This window comes from Eriocheir sinensis, chromosome 5, assembly GCF_024679095.1.
Source record: "Eriocheir sinensis breed Jianghai 21 chromosome 5, ASM2467909v1, whole genome shotgun sequence".
NCBI lineage: Eukaryota > Metazoa > Arthropoda > Malacostraca > Decapoda > Varunidae > Eriocheir > Eriocheir sinensis.
In genome coordinates, this window is record NC_066513.1 from 1613181 (window position 1) to 1635453 (window position 22273).

At 49.5% G+C, this 22273-nt stretch overlaps 2 protein-coding genes across 2 annotated transcripts in view; both read left to right on the top strand.

Annotated features, from left to right (window-relative positions):
* Positions 1 to 16359, top strand: part of LOC126983354 (octopamine receptor beta-2R-like) — a 47048-nt gene extending 30689 nt beyond the window's left edge. Inside the window, exon 3 of the mRNA XM_050836082.1 lies at positions 14588 to 16359. Coding sequence (XP_050692039.1) covers positions 14680 to 16356 — 1677 coding nt within the window. The 5' untranslated portion in view covers positions 14588 to 14679 and the 3' untranslated portion in view covers positions 16357 to 16359. The remainder of the gene's footprint in view (positions 1 to 14587) is intronic.
* Positions 16360 to 18841: 2482 nt separating this feature from the next.
* On the top strand, positions 18842 to 20950 carry LOC126982722 (uncharacterized). The gene is made up of 4 exons (XM_050835021.1): positions 18842 to 18899; positions 19098 to 19193; positions 19493 to 19643; positions 20869 to 20950. The coding sequence occupies exons 1-4, from the start codon at positions 18842 to 18844 to the stop codon at positions 20948 to 20950; spliced, it is 387 nt and encodes a 128-aa protein (XP_050690978.1).
* The last annotated feature ends 1323 nt before the right edge of the window (positions 20951 to 22273 follow it).

The window sequence follows — 22273 nt, forward strand, 5'->3', positions numbered from 1 at the left end:
TCAAAAAAACCACAACACACCTCCCCTTCAAAAAAACCGCAACACACCTCCCCTTCAAAAAAACCGCAACACACCTCCCCTTCAAAAAAACCGCAACACACCTCCCCTTAAAAAAAACCGCAACACACCTCCCCTTCAAAAAACCGCAACACACCTCTCCTTCAAAAAACCGCAACACACCTCTCCTTCAAAAAACCGCAACACACCTCCTCTTACAAAAACCGCAACACACCTCCCCTTCAAAAAAACCACAACACAGCTCTCCTTCAAAAAAAACACAACACACCTCCCCTTCAAAAAAACCACAACACAGCACACATTCAAAAAAAACACAACACCCCTCCCCTTCAAAAACCAACACACCTCCTTCAAAAACAACACACCTCCCCTTCAAAAAAACCGCAACACACCTCCCCTTCAAAAAAACCACAACACACCTCCCCTTCAAAAAAACCGCAACACACCTCCCCTTCAAAAAAAACACAACACCTCCCTTCAAAAAACACAACACACCTCCCTTCAAAAACCACAACACACCTCCCTTCAAAACCACAACACACCTCCCCTTCAAAAAAAACACAACACACCTCCCCTTCAAAAAAAACACAACACACCTCCCCTTCAAAAAAAACACAACACACCTCCCCTTCAAAAAAAACACAACACACCTCCCCTTCAAAAAAACCGCAACACACCTCCCCTTCAAAAAACCGTAACACACCGCCTCTAAAAAAACCCTCAACATTCCGCCCCATAAAAAAAACGCAACACAGCTCCCCTTCAAAAAACCGCAACAAGCCACTCCAAAGAAAACAACAACACCGGCTCAAAAATAAAAGAAAGGAGGAGCCGAAATACATTGACCTTATACAGTCCGAGAGGCGCCTTGATGCTCACTTCCAGAAAAAAAAGGCGAAGTCGTAGGAAGGAAGAAATGTAGAAAAAAGTACTGCTGTGTTATAATTTACAAGTGATAGATATGAGGGAATGAAGATAGTGGTTAACTCCTGCATTAGAAAGCTGGATAGCTCAGGGATGAGCAGTAGCGAAAAAGAGAAGCCTTAAGGAAGAAAAATGTCATCCAGTCTTGAAATTATTTATGATACTGAACTGATATTTAAACCAGAACTACCATGTTAAATGTATTGGCGAATCGAGAAAGAGACAGAGACAGACATAGGTAGGTAGACATAGATAGATAGATAGAGATAGAGAGAGAGACAGGGCGAAATGCAACATGGCTCCCCCGCCCCCCCTCCCTCCAAAAAATAGGGTAGCAGCAAAATCCCATTAACGCTGAGCTAATTTAGACTAATTTGCAACAGACTCGACCTCCCTCCACTACACCCTCCCCCTCTCCCCTTGAAAAAAAGCAGATTACACAAAAAACACAATAGACTGAGGAAGAAAAAAAAACATCCTCAAAAAAGTAAAAAAGATAGGGTAAAAACTGGCCTTTCTAATTACCAAAGGAAAATTCTGCCAGAGGATCACTTTCCCAGAAGCCTCAGCAAAGGAGCGATGGGGGAAAGGAGGGGAAGGGAAGGGGGTGGACGGGGGAGGGGGGGGGGGGCGAGGGTAACGGGGACGCAGGGTAAAAAAAAATATTATGTAAAAAAAGCGAGTCTGATATTAAAAGAGAGAAGCCTAAAAAGATGCATGTCCGGAGTAACAGAGGAGGAGGAGGAAGAGGAGGAGGAGGAGGAGGAAGAAGAGGAGGAGAAGGGACGGAAAATAGAAGGGAAAGGGTGGAGGAAAAAAAAGAACAATGTAGATAAAAGGAAGGATTTGGAATGATTAGTAAAAGGGGAGGAGTAGAAGCGGATGAAGAGAATGGTTAAAGAAAGAAGAGGGAGGAATAGTGCTGAAGATGTTAGGGAAATGGAGAGGAAAATAGGAGGACGAAGCAAATTAACAACATAGATAAAGGGAAGGGCTAAGAAAGATGAGTTAAAAGGAATGGTTGAGAAAAGAAGGATTGTTGCAAAAGCTATTATGTTTGTGGGAGGGAGAAGATAACAGGGAGGAGAAAAAGGAGTTACAATGTAGAGATGGAGCAAAAGATATTATGTTTCCTGGGATGGAGAAGAAAATCGTGGAGGAGAAAGCACTCTTGCAACGTGGAGAAAAAGAAAGGCTTAGAAATTTGAATAAAAAGTGAAGGAGTGGGAAAGGGTGAAGGGAATGGTTGAGGAAAGAAGAGGAAGGGATGGACCAAAAGATATCATGTTGATGGAATGGAAAGTAAAATAGGAAAGGAGAAAGAAAATTAGGTTGGAGAAAAAGGAAAGGTTTGGAAACATTAATAAGAGGGAAGGAAAAGAAGAGGGTGAAGGTATTAGCTGAGGAAAGAAGAGGAAGGGATGCACCAAAAGATATTATGTTGCTGGAATGGAAAGGAAAAGAGGGAAGGTGAAAGAAAAGTAACATTGGAGAAAAGGGAAAAGTTTGCAAAGGTTAATAAGATGGGAGAAAAAGAAGGTGAAATATTAGTTGAGGAAAGAAGAGGAAGGGATGCACCAAAAGATATTATGTTGCTGGAATGGAAAGGAAAAGAGGGAAGGTGAAAGAAAAGTAACATTGGAGAAAAGGGAAAAGTTTGCAAAGGTTAATAAGATGGGAGAAAAAGAAGAGGGTGAAGGTATTAGCTGAGGAAAGAAGAGGAAGGGATGCACCAAAAGATATTATGTTGCTGGAATGGAAAGGAAAATAGGAAGGAGAAAGAAAAATAACGTTGGAGAAAAGGGAAAAGTTTGGAAAGGTTAATAAGATGGGAGAAAAAGAAGAGGGTGAAGGTATTAGCTGAGGAAAGAAGAGGAAGATTAATAAGATGGGAGAAAAAGAAGAGGGTGAAGGTATTAGCTGAGGAAAGAAGAGGAAGGGATGGACCAAAAGATATTATGTTGCTGGAATGGAAAGGAAAATAGGAAGGAGAAAGAAAAATAACGTTGGAGAAAAGGGAAAGGTTTGGAAAGGTTAATAAGATGGGAGAAAAAGAAGGTGAAATATTAGTTGAGGAAAGAAGAGGAAGGGATGGACCAGCAGATATCATGTTGATGGAATGGAAAGGAAAATAGGAAAGGAGAAAGAAAAATAACGTTGGAGAAAAGGGAAAAGTTTGCAAAGGTTAATAAGATGGGAGAAAAAGAAGAGGGTGAAGGTATTAGCTGAGGAAAGAAGAGGAAGGGATGGACCAAAAGATATCATGTTGATGGAACGGAAAGAAAAAGAGGGAAGGTGAAAGAAAAGTAACGTTGGAGAAAAGGGAAAAGTTTGCAAAGATTAATAAGATGGGAGTTGAGGAAAGAAGAGGAAGGGATGGACCAGCAGATATTATGTTGCTGGAATGGAAAGGAAAAGAGGGAAGGTGAAAGAAAAGTAACATTGGAGAAAAGGGAAAAGTTTGCAAAGGTTAATAAGATGGGAGAAAAAGAAGGTGAAGGTATTAGCTGAGGAAAGAAGAGGAAGGGATGGACCAAAAGATATCATGTTGATGGAACGGAAAGAAAAAGAGGGAAGGTGAAAGAAAAGTAACACTGGAGAAAAGGGAAAAGTTTGCAAAGATTAATAAGATGGGAGAAAAAGAAGGTGAAGGTATTAGCTGAGGAAAGAAGAGGAAGGGATGGACCAAAAGATATCATGTTGCTGGAATGGAAAGGAAAAACGGAAAGGAGAAAGAAAAATAACGTTGGAGAAAAAGGATAGGTTTGAAAAGATTAATAAAATGGGAGAAAAAGAAGGTGAAGGTATTAGCTGAGGAAAGAAGAGGAAGGGATGGACCAAAAGATATTATGTTGCTGGAATGGAAAAAGGAGAAAGAAAAATAACGTTGGAGAAAAAGGAAATGTTATGAAAGATTAATAAAAAGTGCAGGAGTAGCAGGAAGGGAGGAAGGGAATGGTTGAAGGAAGAAGAGGGAAGAAATGGTGCAAAAATGTCACGTTACTGGAATGGAGAATAACGTAGTCAGTAACCTTTACAAAGACGGGAACAGGACATCGAACGAGAGGAAAAAGATGAACAGAAGCAAAAGGAAAGAAAGATAGGAAGCGATGGAGGAAGGAAGAGGAGGACAAAAAGGAATACATCGGAAGTCTGGAAGCTCTGAAACATTACATTTATGACACAGGAAGAGACGAGGAGGGAGCTTAATACTTAGCACGAGGAATGAGGAAAAGAAAAAGAGATACAGAAAATATATAAAGACGTGTTGGAGAACGTGGACATGAATAGGAGGAGGAGGAGGAGGAGGAGGAGGAGGAGGAGGAGGAGAGGTTGAATAAAAAAAAGAAGTAGCGTGAGGAGGATTAGTAACTTTAAGAGGATGGAAAAAATAGCGGAAAAGAGGGAGAGAGAGGCAGGAGGGGAGGAGGAGGAAGGGTGAGGGCGGTAAAGGGAGGGAGAGAGGGAAGGAAAGTGGAGGGAAGGGAGGGAGGAGGAAAACGTGAGTGTCCTTTTTTACCGAATGTGTGAAAAATGTAGAGACAGCTCGTTAAGGTGAGACGTGTGTTGATGCTGCTGGGGATTAACTCTCTCTCTCTCTCTCTCTCTCTCTCTCTCTCTCTCTCTCTCTCTCTCTCTCTCTCTCTCTCTCTCTCTCTCTCTCTCTCTCTCTCTCTCTCTCTCTCTCTCTCTCTCTCTCTCTCTCTCTCTCTCTCTCTCTCTCTCTCTCTCTCTCTCTCTCTCTCTCTCTCTGTTGCCGTCCAGCCGTCACGGAACAAGTGGGTGTGTTCGTGCTGGTCCTCATTGAGTTGTGTGTTGGTTTTAGCTTTTATTGGCACGCTACGAGGACTCTCCGCGGCTGCCTTGACCTATATGTTCCTTCTCATCGTTGGGTTCAGTAGGTGCGGCCTGACACACACACACGACGCTACTGGCAGACACAAATCCATATATACAGATAGATGGATATATAAAAAGAGGGATACATAGAGAGATGAGTAGATGGATAGATAAATGGATAGATAGATGGACACACACACACACACACACACACACACACACACACACACACACAACAACAACAACAATGGCATAATGAGTTTTAATGTAAACAAGAACCAGTCATGAACACGAGTGTGTACGTGTGTGTGTGTGTGTGTGTGTGTGTGTGTGTGTGTGTGTGTGTGTGTGTGTTTGAGGGGGTGGTGATGGAGAGAGATCGAATGTGTGTTCCAATTGTCATAACTACCACAACCACCAACACCAACACCAACACCAACCACCACCACCACCACTGCTACTGTTACTACTACTACTACTGTTCCAAGCTCATAATATTGCCACAGCAGAAGTTTCACCAACACTTCCTTACGAGAAAACTAGCAGAAAGAATGAGAGGGAAGGGCAGGAGAGAAACTATATATATAGCAACGTAGATAAAAAGAAGGACTTAGAGGGATGAATGAAAGGGGAGGAGATAGTGTAAATGTGTGTATTTCATGTGTCACTAACAGAATGGGCACTCATGTATCGGTGTGTAAATATACTTCATAGCGTAAAGGAGACCAGAGAAAGTCCAAGAAAACTTATGTATATTCCCCTTTAAGTTACTGCACATAAAAGACTATGCGAAGATATCAAATGACAAATATCAATATTATGTTTATTGATATAAGTTTAATATCAAGCCAGCTGTGATGTGTCAGGCATGTGTCGGGCGCGCAGGTGTTGGCGTCCTCAGGTATCTCATTACACGCGCGTCCTGCCCAGGACATGTAATTCACCATGGCCTGATTACGAGTTGGACTCGCTTTCGCCAGCAGGTACCCTCACGACGTGAGCAAGTGCTCATTATTGTCGATCTCTGGGTACTGCCAGGACCTCACACACCACACACCCATCCCCCTTGCTCAATGGGGGACAGTAACCACTCCAAGTCAACGGAAAGAATCCGGCCTGAGCGGGGCTCGAACCGCCACCTGTTTGGCCGTGAAGCCTTGCAGCGCGGCGCTCTAACCGAATGAGCTACCGGAGCGGTGTGTGTGTGTGTGTGTGTGTGTGTGTGTGTGTGTGTGTGTGTGTGTGTGTGTGTGTGTGTGTGTTAACGACTAAATTCTGTGATGTCACTTTTTACTTTCAGTCCATCATTAGGACCAAAATTGACGATCACGTTCAGAGTTTCGTGTTTGAAAAATTAAATTCAAATGCAAAAACTTGTTTTGATGTGGACGATGTACATGTGTGTGTGTGTGTGTGTGTGTGTGTGTGTGTGTGTGTGTGTGTGTGTGTGTGTTGGTGCCATCGAGGAAGGAAGTTACTGTGTGCACATGTGTTTCCAATTAGCGTTTTCATTACAGTTTTTCCGATCGTTTCTTTCTTTCTTCTCCCGATCATAATGTGTTCGTGATGCATAATGTCACTTAATAGCAGCGTTCATTTGCGTGCACCCTTTTTTATTATCTTATGTTTATTTTCGGTGTTTGTCGTCTGATGTCTGTTACTGATTTAAAACAATGCGGTAAGGCTTGAGTTGAACACATGTCGACCGTGCAAAGTCAGACGTCACGCGTGCCTTCCGCATTGGTTCAAGTGTCAAGAGCTGTGGTGGGGATGTTGTCAGGCCAGTCATGTGTGCTGAAGTGTTGATGAAGACGACGATAAGGCTGCTAGTGATGCTACTATTACTACTACTACTACTACTACTACTACTACTACTACTACTACTACTACTACTACTACTACTACTATTACTTCTACTACTACTACTACTACTACTACCACTACAGTTTCTCCTACAACTAATACACCATTCACAGAGATCAGTCATAGGTTCCCCCAAGGTCTGTCTGTCTGGCGGGACCAACCACGCGTGAGGCAGAAGCGCAGGACAGGAGGCGAATCAAGCTGTCAGACGCAGGACGAACCCCGCGACCCTTGCCTTCCCTAATTAACAGGGTAACATAACCGCAACGAAGAGAGATTTCGAGCCTCTTTTTCATCCCATTTAAGAGCAGGAATCACACCCAGACTTAACGTTGATATATATTTATGGAGCAAGGAGCCATTTTTCTCCCGGGAGCCGGAGCCAGAGAGGGGAAGAAGGGAGGAGGTAGTGAATCTGGGCTTTAGTTTAACACGTGACCCCTTCCCGCCCCCTTCATCCCCCCTCAGCCCCCCTTCATGTGGTGTAAATTTGGCCTTGCTACCAGCCTAAGTATCGAACATTTATCCCTGTCGCCCACAAGCCTTATGCAACCACCATCTTCCTCCTCCTCTTCCTCCTCCTCCTCCTTTTTTTATCTATATTTCTTTCATCTGTTCATCTTTCCACCTGTCTTCACTTTGTTTGCTCTCTTCTATCCCGTCTCCTTTGTCCTCCCTGAATTTTTTGTTTGTTTGTTAGTTTTTGTTGTTTTAATTCATCTTTCTCATTCATCTTCTACTTCTTTCTTCTTTTTCCTCCTCCTCTTCCTTCACCTCTTCTTTTGTTCTCTTACTTCTTCTCGTTCTCTTCTTCTTCCTCTTCCTCTTCTTTCTCCTTTTCCTTCTCTTCTCTCGTCTCCTCTTTTCTCTCTCATCCTCCTTCTTTTCTTTTTCCTCCTCTTGCTCTTCTTCTTCTTCTTCCTCCTCCTCCTCCTCCTCCTCCTCCTCCTCCTCCTCCTCCTCCTCCTCCTCCTCCTGCTGTAATCTAAGCACGTAGTCTTGTTATCAGTCAATCGGTTTTCTGCTTTTCCTGCTTATGCGTATGTTCGTGTTTCCTTCTCTTAACCTTTTTTTCTCTTCATCATTCTCTCTTCTTCATTCCCCCTTTTGTCTCTTCTCATTCACTCACCTTTAATATAATTCCTCTGTTTTTTTTTTATCCTTTCCTCTCATCTCCTTTTTCTTTGTTTTCTCTTTTTCTCTTTTTCAGCTTTTTTTCCTCGTTTTTATTTATCTATTTTTTAATCTATTTTTCTTCTATGTTTTTTTTTTCTTCAGATTTTCCTTTCTTTCCTCCTTTGTTTCTTTTTCATTCTTTCGTTTTATTATTTTTGTCTCCTCACTTCTTTTCTGTCCTCTCCTTTTTATACATTCCACTCGCTCTTCTCTCCTCCTCCTCTTCTCTGTTCCCATCTACTTTCAACTCTCTCCTCTCTTCGTACCACGCTCCTTTTTTTTTTGTTTTCCTCAACTTTATTCATCTCATCCCCATTCTCCTCTCCATCTGTTCCCTCCTCTTCTTCCTTCTCCTCCTCCATTCTCTTCTCTAATAGCTCTTCCTTTTCATCCTTTCTTCCTTTCTTATTTTCTTTCTTACCCATTCTCTTCTCCATCTTTGCCCTCTTTTTCCTCCTCCTTCTCCTTCTTCTCCATTCTCTTCTTTGATAGCTCTTCCTTTTCATCTCTCTTACTCTCTTCTCCATCTGTGCCCTCTTCTTCTTCTTCCTTCCCTCCTTACTGATTCTCTTCCTTCTCCATTCTCTTCTTTAATAGCTCTTCCTTTTCATCGTTTCTTCCTTGCTCACTCTTTCTTTCCCCTTTTCCTCTCCATCTGTTCTCTCCTCCTCCTCCTCCTCCTCCTCCTCCTTTCTCTTCTCCTTTTTATCGTTTCTTCCCTTCCGTCACGTTCACATTCCTGCTTCGCTTCAACATTTTTAGGCCCACAATTTCACCATTATTTTTTTTTTCGTTCTCTTTAGGGGAATTAGGCCACCAGTGTTTTCTCTCTCTCTCTCTCTCTCTCTCTCTCTCTCTCTCTCTCTCTCTCTCTCTCTCTCTCTCTCTCTCTCTCTCTCTCTCTCTCTCTCTCTCTCTCTCTCTCTCTCTCTCTCTCTCTCTCTCTCTCTCTCATTTTTTTTAAGGTTTGAGAATAAAATGTGAAGAAAAAAAAGAACAAGAAAAAAATAGCCTTGCTCTCCATTCGCAGCGAAGTGGAAGAAATTGTTGTAACTTGCTGTTGTTGTTGTTGTTGTTGTTATTGATGCTAAGGTGTTATTGTTGTTTTATTTTATGCCTTGATTCATGGTGTGTTATTGATGCCACTGCTGACGTTATCTTGTTGTTGTTGTTGTTGTTGTTGCTGTTGTTAAAGGTTTTTCTTGTGGCAGTTTTTGTTGCCTTCTCTTGTCCAATCGTTACAGCATCGGATTTACAACGCCACTTCTTGATATTGTTATTGTTCACTTTTTTTTTTACTTCGTGCCAGAATCGCTTATCGCAACCCACCGTCGACTTGTTAACAGAAATAAGACTCCCATTTCACTATTTTAATTTCTACGGGGCTGAGGCGTTACGTCTGGCCAGAGGAGAGGGGCGATAACGCTGAAAACAACAGAATCGACCTCTCATTGATTCCCGGGTTATTGACGGACGAGGAAAGGGACAGAATGAATTATAGGGGAACGGATTACGAGGAAGTAGGTTGGAAGGAGAGTTAGGTTGGTAGGTAAGGAAGCAGGAATTGATGTATCTCCTCCCATTGATTTTTGATAAGGTATGTGTGTGTGTGGGGGCGCGGGTGGGCGAATAATAAGCGCATTAATATAAAAGATGGGTACGGAATTTTGTCGTAAAGGGTACATAGGGATGAGTGAAGAGATTGTGTACGTAGTTAAGCTGCTCGGGGTATACATACAGAGAGAAAGACATACATAGCCAGAGCACACACACACACACACACACACACACACACACACACACACACACACACACACACGCACACACACACACAATACTACTCTAAGACATTCAAAGCATTAAAACAACAGAAAAAAATGAACAGCATCAAATTAACCAACCGACAAACGAGGACACAAAGAGAGAGACTAAAATAAATGCGACTCAAGTGAATGAAAGGAACAGAGAACCATAAAAGGAGAGAAAAAGAGAGAAAGAGAGAAATCAAAAAGGAAAAAAAATCGTGCGCAGAGACCAAGAAACACGACAAAGAAATAAAAAGCAAAACGAAAAACCTTGGAGGAGACTGGCAAAGAAAAGGGAAAGAATATAAAAATGAGGAATTGGGGAAAAAACAGAATCGTAAAAGAATAAGATTGTGTGTAGATTAGAGGGAAAGAGGAAAGTGGGACGCCGGCCAAGAATAATAGTATTTATAAAGGTGATAAAAGTGGTGATGGCTGGGAGAGGATGGTGGTAGTCGTTGTAGTAGTAGTAGTAGTAGTAGTAGTAGTAGTAGTAGTAGTAGTAGTGGTTGCAGTGGTTGGTTATTGTTGTTGTTGTTATAGTTGTAGTTGTTGCAATAGTAGTAGTAGTAGTAGTAGTAGTAGTAGTTGTTGTTGTTGTTGTTGTAGTAATGAAAAATAGTAGAAATCGTTGTTGTTCTTTTGTATTATGTCTGTAAGAGTCGCAAAAGGAATGGTATTTCTAATGGTGATTCTTGTAATAGTAGAAGTAAGAGTCGTAGTAGTAGTAGTAGTAATAGTAGTAGTAGCAGTATTATTATTATTATTATTATTAGTAGTAGTAGTAGTAGTAGCAGTAGTAGTAGTAGTAGTAGTAGTAGTAATAGTAGTAGTAGTAGTAGTAATCGCGTTCATTTTGCTGCTATGGTTGTATTAGTCTTCTTCCTTATGCCAGCCTTCAGCCACGTTCATATTGAGACAATGTTTGGGGTTCGGAATTATAAGTACGAATTATACGTGTACGAATTATAAGTGTACGAAATTATAAGTGTTCTACGAAGTTATAAGTGTCGAAATTATAAGTGTTCTACGAAGTTATAAGTGTCGAAATTATAAGTGTTCTACGAAGTTATAAGTGTCGAAATTATAAGTGTTCTATGAAGTTATAAGTGTCGAAATTATAAGTGTACGAATTATAGGTGTACGAATTCTGAGTGTACGAAATTATAAGTCCTACGAAAGCCTAATCAATTATAAGTGTGCTTGGGTGCCGAAATGTTTAAGAATAAGAGTCTAAGTTTGGCGGCGAGCGTGTAGGCCTAGTTTAAGGAGCCAGTGAGAGGAACACTTGGCCCCAGCCGCCTCGCCCTGGTCCCTCTCTCCCCTGGCTTGACACTTTGGCCCGTATACTCAGACGCTTTCGGTTCCCACAACAACCATAATTCGAGTTCTCAATAATGTTTCTTTAGGTTCATGGCGTAGAAGCTTTGTCAGACTGTCGTTAGGGTCATAAAACTACCCATGGAAATACTGACACAACCTCGACGAAAGCCTTAGTGAATGTTGGTGTGTAAGCCCCGAAGTGTTTGGGAATATGGACCTTCAAGCCACAATGCCACCTCGCCCCACTATTGGTGTATAAGTATAAACGGCTGAAGTATTTGCGGTAGTTTCTTCGTCTTCGTTAAATGCGTGGCTGAAGAAAAAGAATGAAGGAAAGTAACATAATTGCCTCACGTGATTTATCTTTGTTTTTTTTTTCTCTTTTTTTTCGTTCTTTACTGCACCAAGTGGCGTTTTTTTTTTTTTAGTTTATTTTTCCATTTTTTTCTTGTATATACAAAACCGATGTGGTCTCTCTCTCTCTCTCTCTCTCTCTCTCTCTCTCTCTCTCTCTCTCTCTCTCTCTCTCTTACTGTCTGTCTACTGTCTCTTTGTGTAGTAGGGGGCAACTTATTGTGTTCTAAGGTGCTGGGGGCTACTGGGGGCCGAGATGCTGTGAGGTTGACATGTTGAGGGGTTGCTTTTTGCTGAGCTGCTGGGGTGCTGAGTTGCTAGGGTGCTGTCATGCTTGGGGCTGCTTTGTTGTTGGGCTGCTGAGATACTGGGTGGCTGCTGGGATGTTGAGATAGTGAAGGATGCTGGGGTGTTGAGATACTGAAGGATGCTGGGGTGTTGAGATGCTGGGGTGTTGAGATACTGAAGGATGCTGGGGTGTTGAGATGCTGGGGTGTTGACACGATGCCTTGTTCCCGGGCTGCTGGGGTGCTGAGGCAAGACTATAGCAACGTGCGTGTCGTCTTTCCCTGTGTTTTATTTATGTGCCTCCCACAGTCTCCCTCCCCACGCCCGCTCATCCCCTTGTACCGCATCCCTGACCCCCGTCCCCGCCCCTCCCCTTGACGCATCACCAAGCCTACACTCAACAGCTCGACGCACCTCTCCACTTCCCTGCACCCTACCTCGCACCCCTTCACGCTACCTTGTCCTGTCTCTCCTCAATGCATTAGTCAGCACACCGTCCGTCACCTCTCTGCTCTCTCGTCCTATGAACCACCAACGCGACTCCCTTCATCTCCTCTGCCATCTTTAGCCCAATTTCCCTTTAACTTACCCCTTCCTCGCACCACTTCCCTCTACCTCGTCATGTCCCTCCTCAATTCAACTGCCAGGCCTCTTCGTTTGTCCTCTTTGTGCTCTCTCTTCTTAGTAACCTTCCCCCCTCACGCAACTCCATTTATCTCCTCTGCCATCTTCTGCCCAGTTTCTCTTAAACTTACTCCTTCCTTCCACCCCCTACATACTACCTCGTCATGTCCCTCCCAAATGCAACACTCAGGCCTCTACGCTCGTCCTCTGTTCTCTTTCTTCTTAGGCTCGGGTTACACATACACGGTTCAGCGATACGTTTCACTGTGGATTGAATTTTGGCGGTTCTGTGCGGACTGTTACGGATAGTGGGGGATTATGGCGGATAGCTATACGTTTCACTGCGGATAGCTATCCGCGGTGAACCGTATCGCTGAACCGCGTATGTGTGACCCCTGCTTAAATTAGTTGCGGTTCATTGTGGATCATTGCGGATCAAACACGTTCAATACGGATCGACTACGTTCAATACGGATCGATTGCGCACAATACGGATGTATTGCGTATCTCTTGCGGCGCCGCTGCGTTTCGATTGCGGATGCTCAGCCGTGGCGGCACGTTGCGGTATTGTTGAACATTTCAAACCACCCACAGCCCCTCCACGGTTCCGTGCGGACTGTTACGGATAGTGGGGGATTATGGGGGATAGATATACGTTTCATTGCGGATAGCTGTCCGCGATGAACCGTATCGCTGAACCGCGTATGTGTGACCCGACCTTTAGTAACCTTCCCCCCTCACGCAGTTCCCTTTATCTTCTCTGCCATCTTCAGCCCAATTTTTCTTAAACTTACTCCTTCCTTCCACCCCTACACACTACCTCGTCATGTCCCTCCTCAATGCAACAGTCAGGCCTCTACGCTCGTCCTCTGTTCTCTCTCTTCTTAGTAACCTTCTCCCCTCATGCGATTCCCTTTATTTTCTTTGCGATCTTCATCCCAATACCCATTCAGCTTACCCCTTCCTGTCGCATCAGTCAACCCACTCCGTTCCTGTTCTCTGTGCTCACTCCTCTTAGTAGCCCCCCTCACTCGATCCCCTTTATCTACTTTGCCATCTTCAGTCCAATTGCTCTTCTACTTATCGCTTTCCTGGTGCTCCTCCTCCTCCTCGTCTCTCCTCAATGCAACAGTCAGTCATCTCCGTTTGTCCTCTGTGCTCTCTCCTCTTATAACCCCTCCTTGCGACTTCCTTCATCTCTCTAACCTTCAGCCCAATCCCCCTTCATCTTACCCCTTCCTGGTGCCCCTTCTATTCGTCTCTCCTCGCCCTTCATGCCCTCTTGCCGGCGTTTTTCTCCTCAACTCTCCCTCTCGACGCTGCCCTTCACTCCCCGGCTCTCCACGATTGTGTCTTGCGGGCCACTTGGAAGTAAAGGAAGAGTAAACCTTGAACGAGCAGGAGGAGGCTCAGTAGTGTTTGTGTGTATTCATTGCAGTGTACATTCTCTCTCTCTCTCTCTCTCTCTCTCTCTCTCTCTCTCTCTCTCTTCTCTTCTCTTCTCCTCTCTTCTCTTCTCTTCTCTTGCCAGTGTCCTCGCATGGCAGTGTCTTTCCCATGGGGTCTCGAGCAGGCAGTGTCGGGGCAGGACGTGTGCATGCAAGCCTTTCCGATCATTGTGGGCTGAAGCATCAAGGCGTTGGCTTCATCCACACTCCTCCTCTGTAGTGGTGAAGATCTGCGCCAACCGCTAAATCAATGCTATGAAATATTACTATAACTTGGCAGGACTTCATCTGGCCCTACACTCCCGCCGAGTTTGGCTTTCTAACGCGTAACCCGCCGCTCAGGGTCCCCAAGGGGTCGTGAATGGTGAAGTATATTGATTTCTAGAGTAGTGAATATTCGGTAAGGAAGGAGTTTGATGCTGACTTAAGCTAACGTCGCTGCCGTGATTTTTTCCGCCGCCCCAAGACCCAAGTTTAGGATGTTAGGATTCCGCCATTGCAAAACTGGAAGTTAGGGTCGTTTAACCAATCAAAGTTCAGGACAAAGGCCGCTGCAGCACTGCGGGCCCGAGTTGAGGTCAGGAACTCGCTGGAACTCTTGCTGCAAGTTGTGGGCGACCGTGTCAAGATGTGCCATTCACCTGCGGCCCGATCACATGTTGGACTCGTGTGTGTGTGTGTGTGTGTGTGTGTGTGTGTGTGTGTGTGTGTGTGTGTGTGTGTGAGAGAGAGAGAGAGAGAGAGAGAGAGTGTGTGTGTGTGTGTGTGTGTGTGTGTGTGTGTGTGTGTGTGTGTGTGTGTGTGTGTGTGTGTGTGTGTGTGTGTGTGTGTGTGTGTGTGTGTGTGTGTGTGTGTGTGTGTGTGTGTTCCTGAGGTGAGTGAGTTCGCTGGGTACGAACACCCACTCAGCCGCCTCTGTTGCAGGGTGAAGGCGGCGCCATGGGCGTGGGGGCGTGCGAAGTAGACGTGGCCATGTGGGCGAGGACGCGAGTGGTGTTAAGCTGCCGCGGGCGCTGATGGCCACCCCCACGCCGCCCATGTCACAGCTCTGGCTCAACACAAGCGTCACAGAAGCGAGCGCCGTGGAGGACGTGATTGCTGCAGCCGCGGACGCTTCTCCCCAGACTGACGAGGGAGGGAACGGATCCTTGGCGTGGGAGGGCGGAGGAGGCGGAGCTGCGGCTGTGTGGGAGAGTGTGGCCGTGCTGGTGGTGAAGGCCTTCCTGATGGGCAGCATCATCCTGGTGTCGGTGATGGGCAATGTCTTGGTCATTGTCAGCATCGGCCTCAATCACAAGTTGCAGGTCCTCACCAACTACTTTTTGGTGTCGCTCGCCATCGCGGACATGTTAGTGGCCTCCTGTGCCATGACTTTCAACGCCTCCGTCGAGCTCTCGGGTCGTTGGCTCTTCGGCTATATCATGTGTGATCTATGGAACTCATTCGATGTGTACTTCTCTACTGTGTCCATCTTGCACCTGTGTTGCATTAGTGTTGACCGGTACTACGCCATCGTGAAGCCCCTCGAGTACCCGCTGTACATGACCAAAGGGGCCGTGATGTTCATGCTGGCCAACGTGTGGCTCGCGCCCACCCTCATATCCTTCGTGCCCATCTTCTTCGGCTGGTACGCCACCGCCGACCACCTGCAACACCGCGCCCTCAAGCCGGATGTGTGCACCTTCGAGGTCAACAAAGTGTACGCCATCCTGTCCTCTGCGTTCTCCTTCTGGATCCCGTGCACCGTGATGGTGGTGCTGTACTACCGCATCCTGCTGGAGGCAAGGAAGCAGGAGGCGGCCATCCTCAGCCGCACCAACAGCACGTGCACCATCAACAACGTGCAGAGGGGCTTCCCGTCGTCCACCGCACAGCAGATCCTGGCTGCCTTCAGGTCCAGGAAAAGACCCAAACTGAGGAAGAGGAAAGAGAAGAACTGCGACAGGCAGGAGTTCCAGCTGGGCCCAGTGCCTCGCATCTCACGCTCAGACATAAGTAATGAGCCCAGACCAGGGGGCTTCCGGAAGCCTTCCGTCATCTGTACTCAAGAGCACAGTACAAACACTAGGAAAGCCAGCAAACACTTGCTGAACGACACCTCCCAGCTCGGCCCGCCGGCCCTCCCGGACACGTCAAGCTCCCTGGAGGTGAGCCCCAGGACGATCAGTCCGGACTTATCGTTCAATGAAGAGATAGACGACCGGGTGGACACGAGCCCCACGCTCAAGGCACACCACTCCCGCAGCAGTTCTGTCAGCATCAACGGCCACACGGGCAGCGGCCTGCCGGTGCGTGTCATCAGTCCGGTGCCCTTCGGCAGGAGAGAGTCCCTGATGCCCCCCACCAACCTGCATTACGCGGGCAGCAGCTGCAGTGACCGGCACAGCGGCAGCCACCCGGTGATGCGGCGGGAGCACAAGGCGGCTCGCACGCTGGGCATCATTATGGGCGCCTTTATCCTGTGCTGGCTGCCCTTCTTCACCTGGTACGTGGCTGTCACCATCTGCGGGGACGGCTGTCCGTGTCCGCAGGCCGTGGTCACCACGCTCTTCTGGATCGGCTACTTCAACTCCACCCTCAACCCCTTCATCTACGCTTACTTCCGGCAAGACTTCCGAGACGCGTTCAGAAAGACGCTGCGGCAGCTCAAGTGTTGCAAGCGGGACGACGACCTGCCTGGGGCCTTCGTCTGACCCCAGCAGGCGTCCTCCACCCCATCCCTCGGTCTTTCGGTGAACATTGAGAACGGCTTATTTTTTCTCTGTGTGTGCAACGGTGCAAACTGTGTCTGCTGTTCTAAAGTATTCTGACTCTTCAGTGTGAGGCAACAATGTTAGTGTGCATGTGAACTCTGTCAGTGTTTGAACCGGACATCATCAACTCTACTTCAGGTTAAAACATTCCAGTCGTCGACGTTCCTCTTTTCATATTTGTCGTGTCTTGCGTCACCGCCAAGTGTTTCCCGCAGTATTCTTCCAGTCCCAGTCTTCACCACCGCGCCCACCGATCTCTCAGCTCCAAGAGGACACAGGTGGAGGCCAAGGCTGTGCCACTCCATGCGCCGGGGGCCGTGTCAGATGCAACGGCGGGGCGAGGCGGGTGAAAGAGGGCCAAGCAGCGCCGAGAACAACTCGCTCATTTGTCAGTTCAGCCGAAGGTGTTGTGATCGTCCGTGTGAGGGCTGGAGGCACGTTCTTCGTGTGTCCACTGGGGCACCACTAGAATAATACACAATTAAAGGCAATATGTAATGCAATAATTGTATCTTGAGGAAAACGTAACAAAAGATAAACTTACTGAAGCACAGCACGTTCTCTGCCATGACACTCAGGCCACTGTGGGAGGGACGCTGTGCAGCAATAACACTGTGGGAGGGACAACACACAGCCACAACACCGTGGGAGGGACAACACACAGCCACAACACCGTGGGAGGGACAACACACAGCCACAACACCGTGGGAGGGACAACACACAGCCACAACACCGTGGGAGGGACAACACACAGCCACAACACCGTGGCAGGGACAACACACAGGCACAACACTGTGGGAGGGACAACACACAGCCACAACACCGTGGCAGGGACAACACACAGGCACAACACTGTGGGAGGGACAACACACAGGCACAACACTGTGGGAGGGACAACACACAGGCACAACACTGTGGGAGGGACAACACAGCCACAACACCGTGGGAGGGACAACACACAGCCACAACACCGTGGCAGGGACAACACACAGCCACAACACCGTGGCAGGGACAACACACAGCCACAACACCGTGGGAGGGACAACACACAGCCACAACACCGTGGCAGGGACAACACACAGCCACAACACCGTGGCAGGGACAACACACAGCCACAACACCGTGGCAGGGACAACACACAGCCACAACACTGTGGCAGGGACAACACACAGGCACAACACTGTGGGAGGGACAACACACAGGCACAACACTGTGGGAGGGACAACACACAGCCACAACACCGTGGCAGGGACAACACACAGGCACAACACTGTGGCAGGGACAACACACAGACACAACACTGTGGGAGGGACAACACACAGCCACAACACTGTGGGAGGGACAACACACAGCCACAACACTGTGGCAGGGACAACACACGGCTACAACACTGTGGGAGGGAAAACACACAGCCACAACACTGTGGGAGGGACAACACACAGCCACAACACTGTGGGAGGGACAACACACAGCCACAACACTGTGGGAGGGACAACACACAGCCACAACACTGTGGGAGGGACAACACACAGGCACAACACTGTGGGAGGGACAACACACAGCCACAACACTGTGGGAGGGACAACACACAGGCGCAACACTGTGGGAGGGACAACACACAGCCACAACACTGTGGGAGGGACAACACACAGCCACAACACTGTGGGAGAGACAACACACAAGCACAACACACCTCTCAGCGTACCACTGCCCAGACCTCCGCCCTGTCTCTGCAACTGCGCCAACACTGTGGGAGGGACAACACACAGCCACAACACTGTGGGAGGGACAACACACAGCCACAACACTCTGGGAGGGACAACACTTGCCCTGCCAACACTGTGGAGGGACAACACACAGCCACAACACTGTGGGAGGGACAACACAGCTACACAACACTGTGGAGGGACAACACACAGCCACACACACACACACACACACACACACACACACTATAAACCGTTTATTATTATTATTATTGTTATTATTATTATTATTACACACACACACACACACACACACACACACACACACACACACACACACACACACACACACACACTATGCTAGAGGAATCCTTCATCCCTCCCTTTCTGAAGTCTCTCTATGTAACTTTCCCGTTTGAGATTCTCTGCCAACTAAGTCTGTAGCTTATTACTTCTCGTCTTTTGGCCACCGCTCACCGGTCCCCGGGGGCGGCGGCTCCCCTTGGCCGCATACAAAGGCGCTGTCCCGCTCCCTCACGCCTCCTGGCTGACGCTGAAAAGATCCAAAGTTGGCGGCGTATTTCAGCCTTCACACTTCCATTCCTTTCTTTCCTGCCGCGATGATTGGCGGTGTTTGTTTGCCTGAGCCACCTTATGCGCGTCCCTTCCTTGGCTGTATATATATTTTTTTCTAAATAAAAAAGAAACAGCTGAGCGCGATGCCACGCCTTAATCCCCTGGGCTCGGGCGGCCCTTGCAGCGGTGACAGGCAGCCTTGTGTGAACCTGGCTGCCGCCCCTCCCACCCCACTGCCTGCTCTCCACCCCCATCCCCGTCCCTCCCCACCCAGCCCTTCACTGGCTTCCCCGTCCCTCCCCACCCAGCCCTTCACTGGCCTCCCCGTCCCTCCCCACCCAGCCCTTCACTGGCCTCCCCGTCCTCCCCTTCACTGGCTTCCCCGTCCCTCCCACCCAGCCCTTCACTGGCCTCCCCGTCCCTCCCCACCCAGCCCTTCACTGGCCTCCCGTCCTCTCCCCAGCCCTTCACTGGCCTCCCCGTCCTCCCCACCCAGCCCTTCACTGGCCTCCTGTCCCTCCCCTCCCTGCCCTTGACTGGCCGCCACGGCCCTCCCCCCCCCCCCCTTCACTGGCCTCCCCGTCCCTCCCCCCCCCGCCATTCACGGGCCTCCCCGGCCTCCCCACCCAGCCCTTCACTGGCCTCCCCGTCCCTCCCCACCCCGCCCATCACTGGCCACCCCGTCCTCCCCACCCCGCCCTTCACTGGCCTCCCGTCCCTCCTCACCCAGCCCTTCACTGGCCTCCCGTCCTCCCCACCCAGCCCTTCACTGGCCTCCCTCCCTCCACACCCAGCCCTTCACTGGCCTCCCCGTCCCTCCTCACCCAGCCCTTCACTGGCCTCCCCGTCCTCCTCACCCAGCCCTTCACTGGCCTCCCCGTCCTCCCCACCCAGCCCTTCACTGGCCTCCCCTGTCCTCCCCACCCAGCCCTTCACTGGCCTCCTGTCCTCCCCACCCAGCCCTTCACTGGCCTCCCGTCCTCCCACCCAGCCCTTCACTGGCCTCCCTCCTCCCCACCCAGCCCTTCACTGGCCTCCCCCTCCTCCCACCCAGTACTTCACTGGCCTCCCGTCCTCCCCACCCAGCCCTTCACTGGCCTCCTGTCCCTCCCCACCCAGCCCTTCACTGGCCTCCCTGTCCCTCCCCACCCAGCCCTTCACTAGCCTCCCCGTCCCTCCCCACCCAGCCCTTCACTGGCCTCCCTGTCCCTCCCCACCCAGCCCTTCACTGGCCTCCCCATCCCTCCCCTCCCCGCCCTTTACTTGCTTGTCATACCTCCCCTCCCGTGATCAGCTCGGCAGCGGCAGCAGCCAGCGCGACGCCTTGGTGCACCGAGCTGCCATGAAGCAGAGGCAGCACGGTGACCCAAGGGAGCCCTGCTGCGCGCACACACACACACACACACACACACACACACACACACACAGTGGCAGCCAAGACTTTGTTAAAGTATACAAGTAACCTTCATACCACCACCGCCACAACCACCATCGCTGCCGCTGCCACCGGAATCTACTACCTAGTCAGTCTCGGGTGCTGTGGTGATGCTGGTTCAATTGGCGTTCGTGGCGGCGGCGGCGGCGGCGACGACGGCGACGGTGGTGGTGGTTAGCGTTACGAGCGTGTGTCCGTGCCTGTGAGGTAACAGCTGCCATGCCAAGACACTGCACAAAAGGCGACACCATCAAGTCAGCACGGCGAGGTCATCCAAGGAAGACATCTTTCACCGTATGTTACGCGCCACAGCCTCCCCCCGCTGCTGACCCTTCAAGCAACAACTGTATCACGTGAGGAGCGCCGCGGCCCACAAGCGTGTCGGCGGCGCCTCGCCTGTCAACGCTGACTAACGAAAGATCACACACACAGCCTCTCACCTTCCCGTCATGTCAAGCTCAGCGTCGTAGAAACTGTCCCCGTCAAGGGCGTAAGGTGTTAGTCACTCACAGCTAGACTCTACGACTGTCACTTTCCTGTGAGTGTGGAGGAACCGACTTCCGTGCAGTGTTCCAAACTCTCCCGCCAAGGGTGTAAGGTGTTAGTAGACACAGCTACTCTCTACTACTGTAACTTTTCTGTGAGTGTGGAGGACTATTCCCGTGCAGTGTTCCAAACTACTACGTAACGTGTGACATGTTTCCGCTCTGAATATAAGTGTTAATGTACACACAGGATCCGTGTAACTGCTGACCAACACTTCCTCTCAGGACTCAGTCTGACTCTCTCCTCGGCCGCGGGATGCTCGCTCCCGTAGGTCCCAGGCGGCGGGGAGCTGCTGCCGCCCTCCCCCCTCCATCTTCTCCCCCTCGAGTGTTTGACAAATTCTATTACATCTCCAGGTATTTTATGTTTTGCTTTGTTTTACGGAGAATTAGCGCTGTGCTGTCCTGGTGCTGCGGCAGTGTGAGGCGAGGCTGTCGTGCTGCTGAGAGGTCTGCCACACAAACGCGGGCAGACGGGGCTCCCGATGGGTGTTCACGCTGCCCCGCCTGACAAGGCCCGAGTAGGAAAACAAACAATGGGGATGCGACATGAAAAGACACAAGAACATACATTCTTTTGTGTAAAGTATCTCAGTGTGGAGTGACAATTGGCCTTAACATTAATCCAGCTGGACGCGCCGTGCGTATCACAATCTTGTTCTCGCCACCGCCGGGCGACACAAAAGATGCCATTATTTTGGTCCTCGCGGAACATGGTAATGCTCCAGTAATGCTCACAATGGCGGGACGGTTGAAAGAGCCTTGTTAGCCTCAACCCGGCGCAGATGATGACTTTGTTCTGTCATGCAGCAAAATGTCGAGAATTTTTCAAGACATAAAGATAAACAACATGTTACATTACCTCCAGTGACGCGGCGCGCAGCGGCCGCTCCCGTGACGCGACGCCTCCTGGAGGGATGTCTCACCCGCCTTCTTCAGCCTGCGCCGCCACCACCGTTTACTGGAGCCCGTTTCCATCTCACGGCTGCTGTTCGTCACAGCAAAACTACTCCACACACTGGCCTCGGCACTCTCTGGTTGGTCGCTCCAGCCCGGCGTCCGGCGTCACCGTCACCTCCCGCCTGAAAATATTGTATGTAAAAGTCGCATCCTCGTCGCCGAGGCAACGTATCCGGCCGCGCGTGGACCTAGTCGAGGCCACGTACCAGGCCGTGTGTGGGCCTGGTCGAGGCCACGTACCGGGCCGTGCGTGGGCCTGGTCGAGGCCACGTACCGGGCCGTGCGTGGGCCTGGTCGAGGCCACGTACCGGGCCGTGCGTGGGCCTGGTCGAGGCCACGTACCGGGCCGTGCGTGGGCCTGGTCGAGGCCACGTACCGGGCCGTGCGTGGGCCTGGTCGAGGCCACGCACCGGGCCGTGCGTGGGCCTGGTCGAGGCCACGTTCCGGGGCCGTGCGTGGGCCTGGTCGAGGCCACGTACCGGGCCGTGCGTGAGCTTGGTCGAGGCCGCGTACCGGGCCGTGCGTGGGCCTTGTCGAGGCCATGTACCGGGCCGTGCGTGGGCCTCCTAGAGACCACGCACCGGGCCGTGCGTGGGCCTTGTCGAGGCCATGTACCGGGCAGTGCGCGCCGCTTA

Coding starts and splice junctions, on each gene's coding strand:
- LOC126982722 (XM_050835021.1), top strand. CDS start 18,842: ATGCCACGCCTTAATCCCCTGGGCTCGGGCGGCCCTTGCAGCGGTGAC. Junction 19,194..19,492: donor CTCCCCGTCCTCCCCACCCA/GCCCTTCACTGG, acceptor CTCCACACCCAG/CCCTTCACTGGCCTCCCCGT. Junction 19,644..20,868: donor CAGCCCTTCACTGGCCTCCT/GTCCTCCCCACC, acceptor ATGTACACACAG/GATCCGTGTAACTGCTGACC.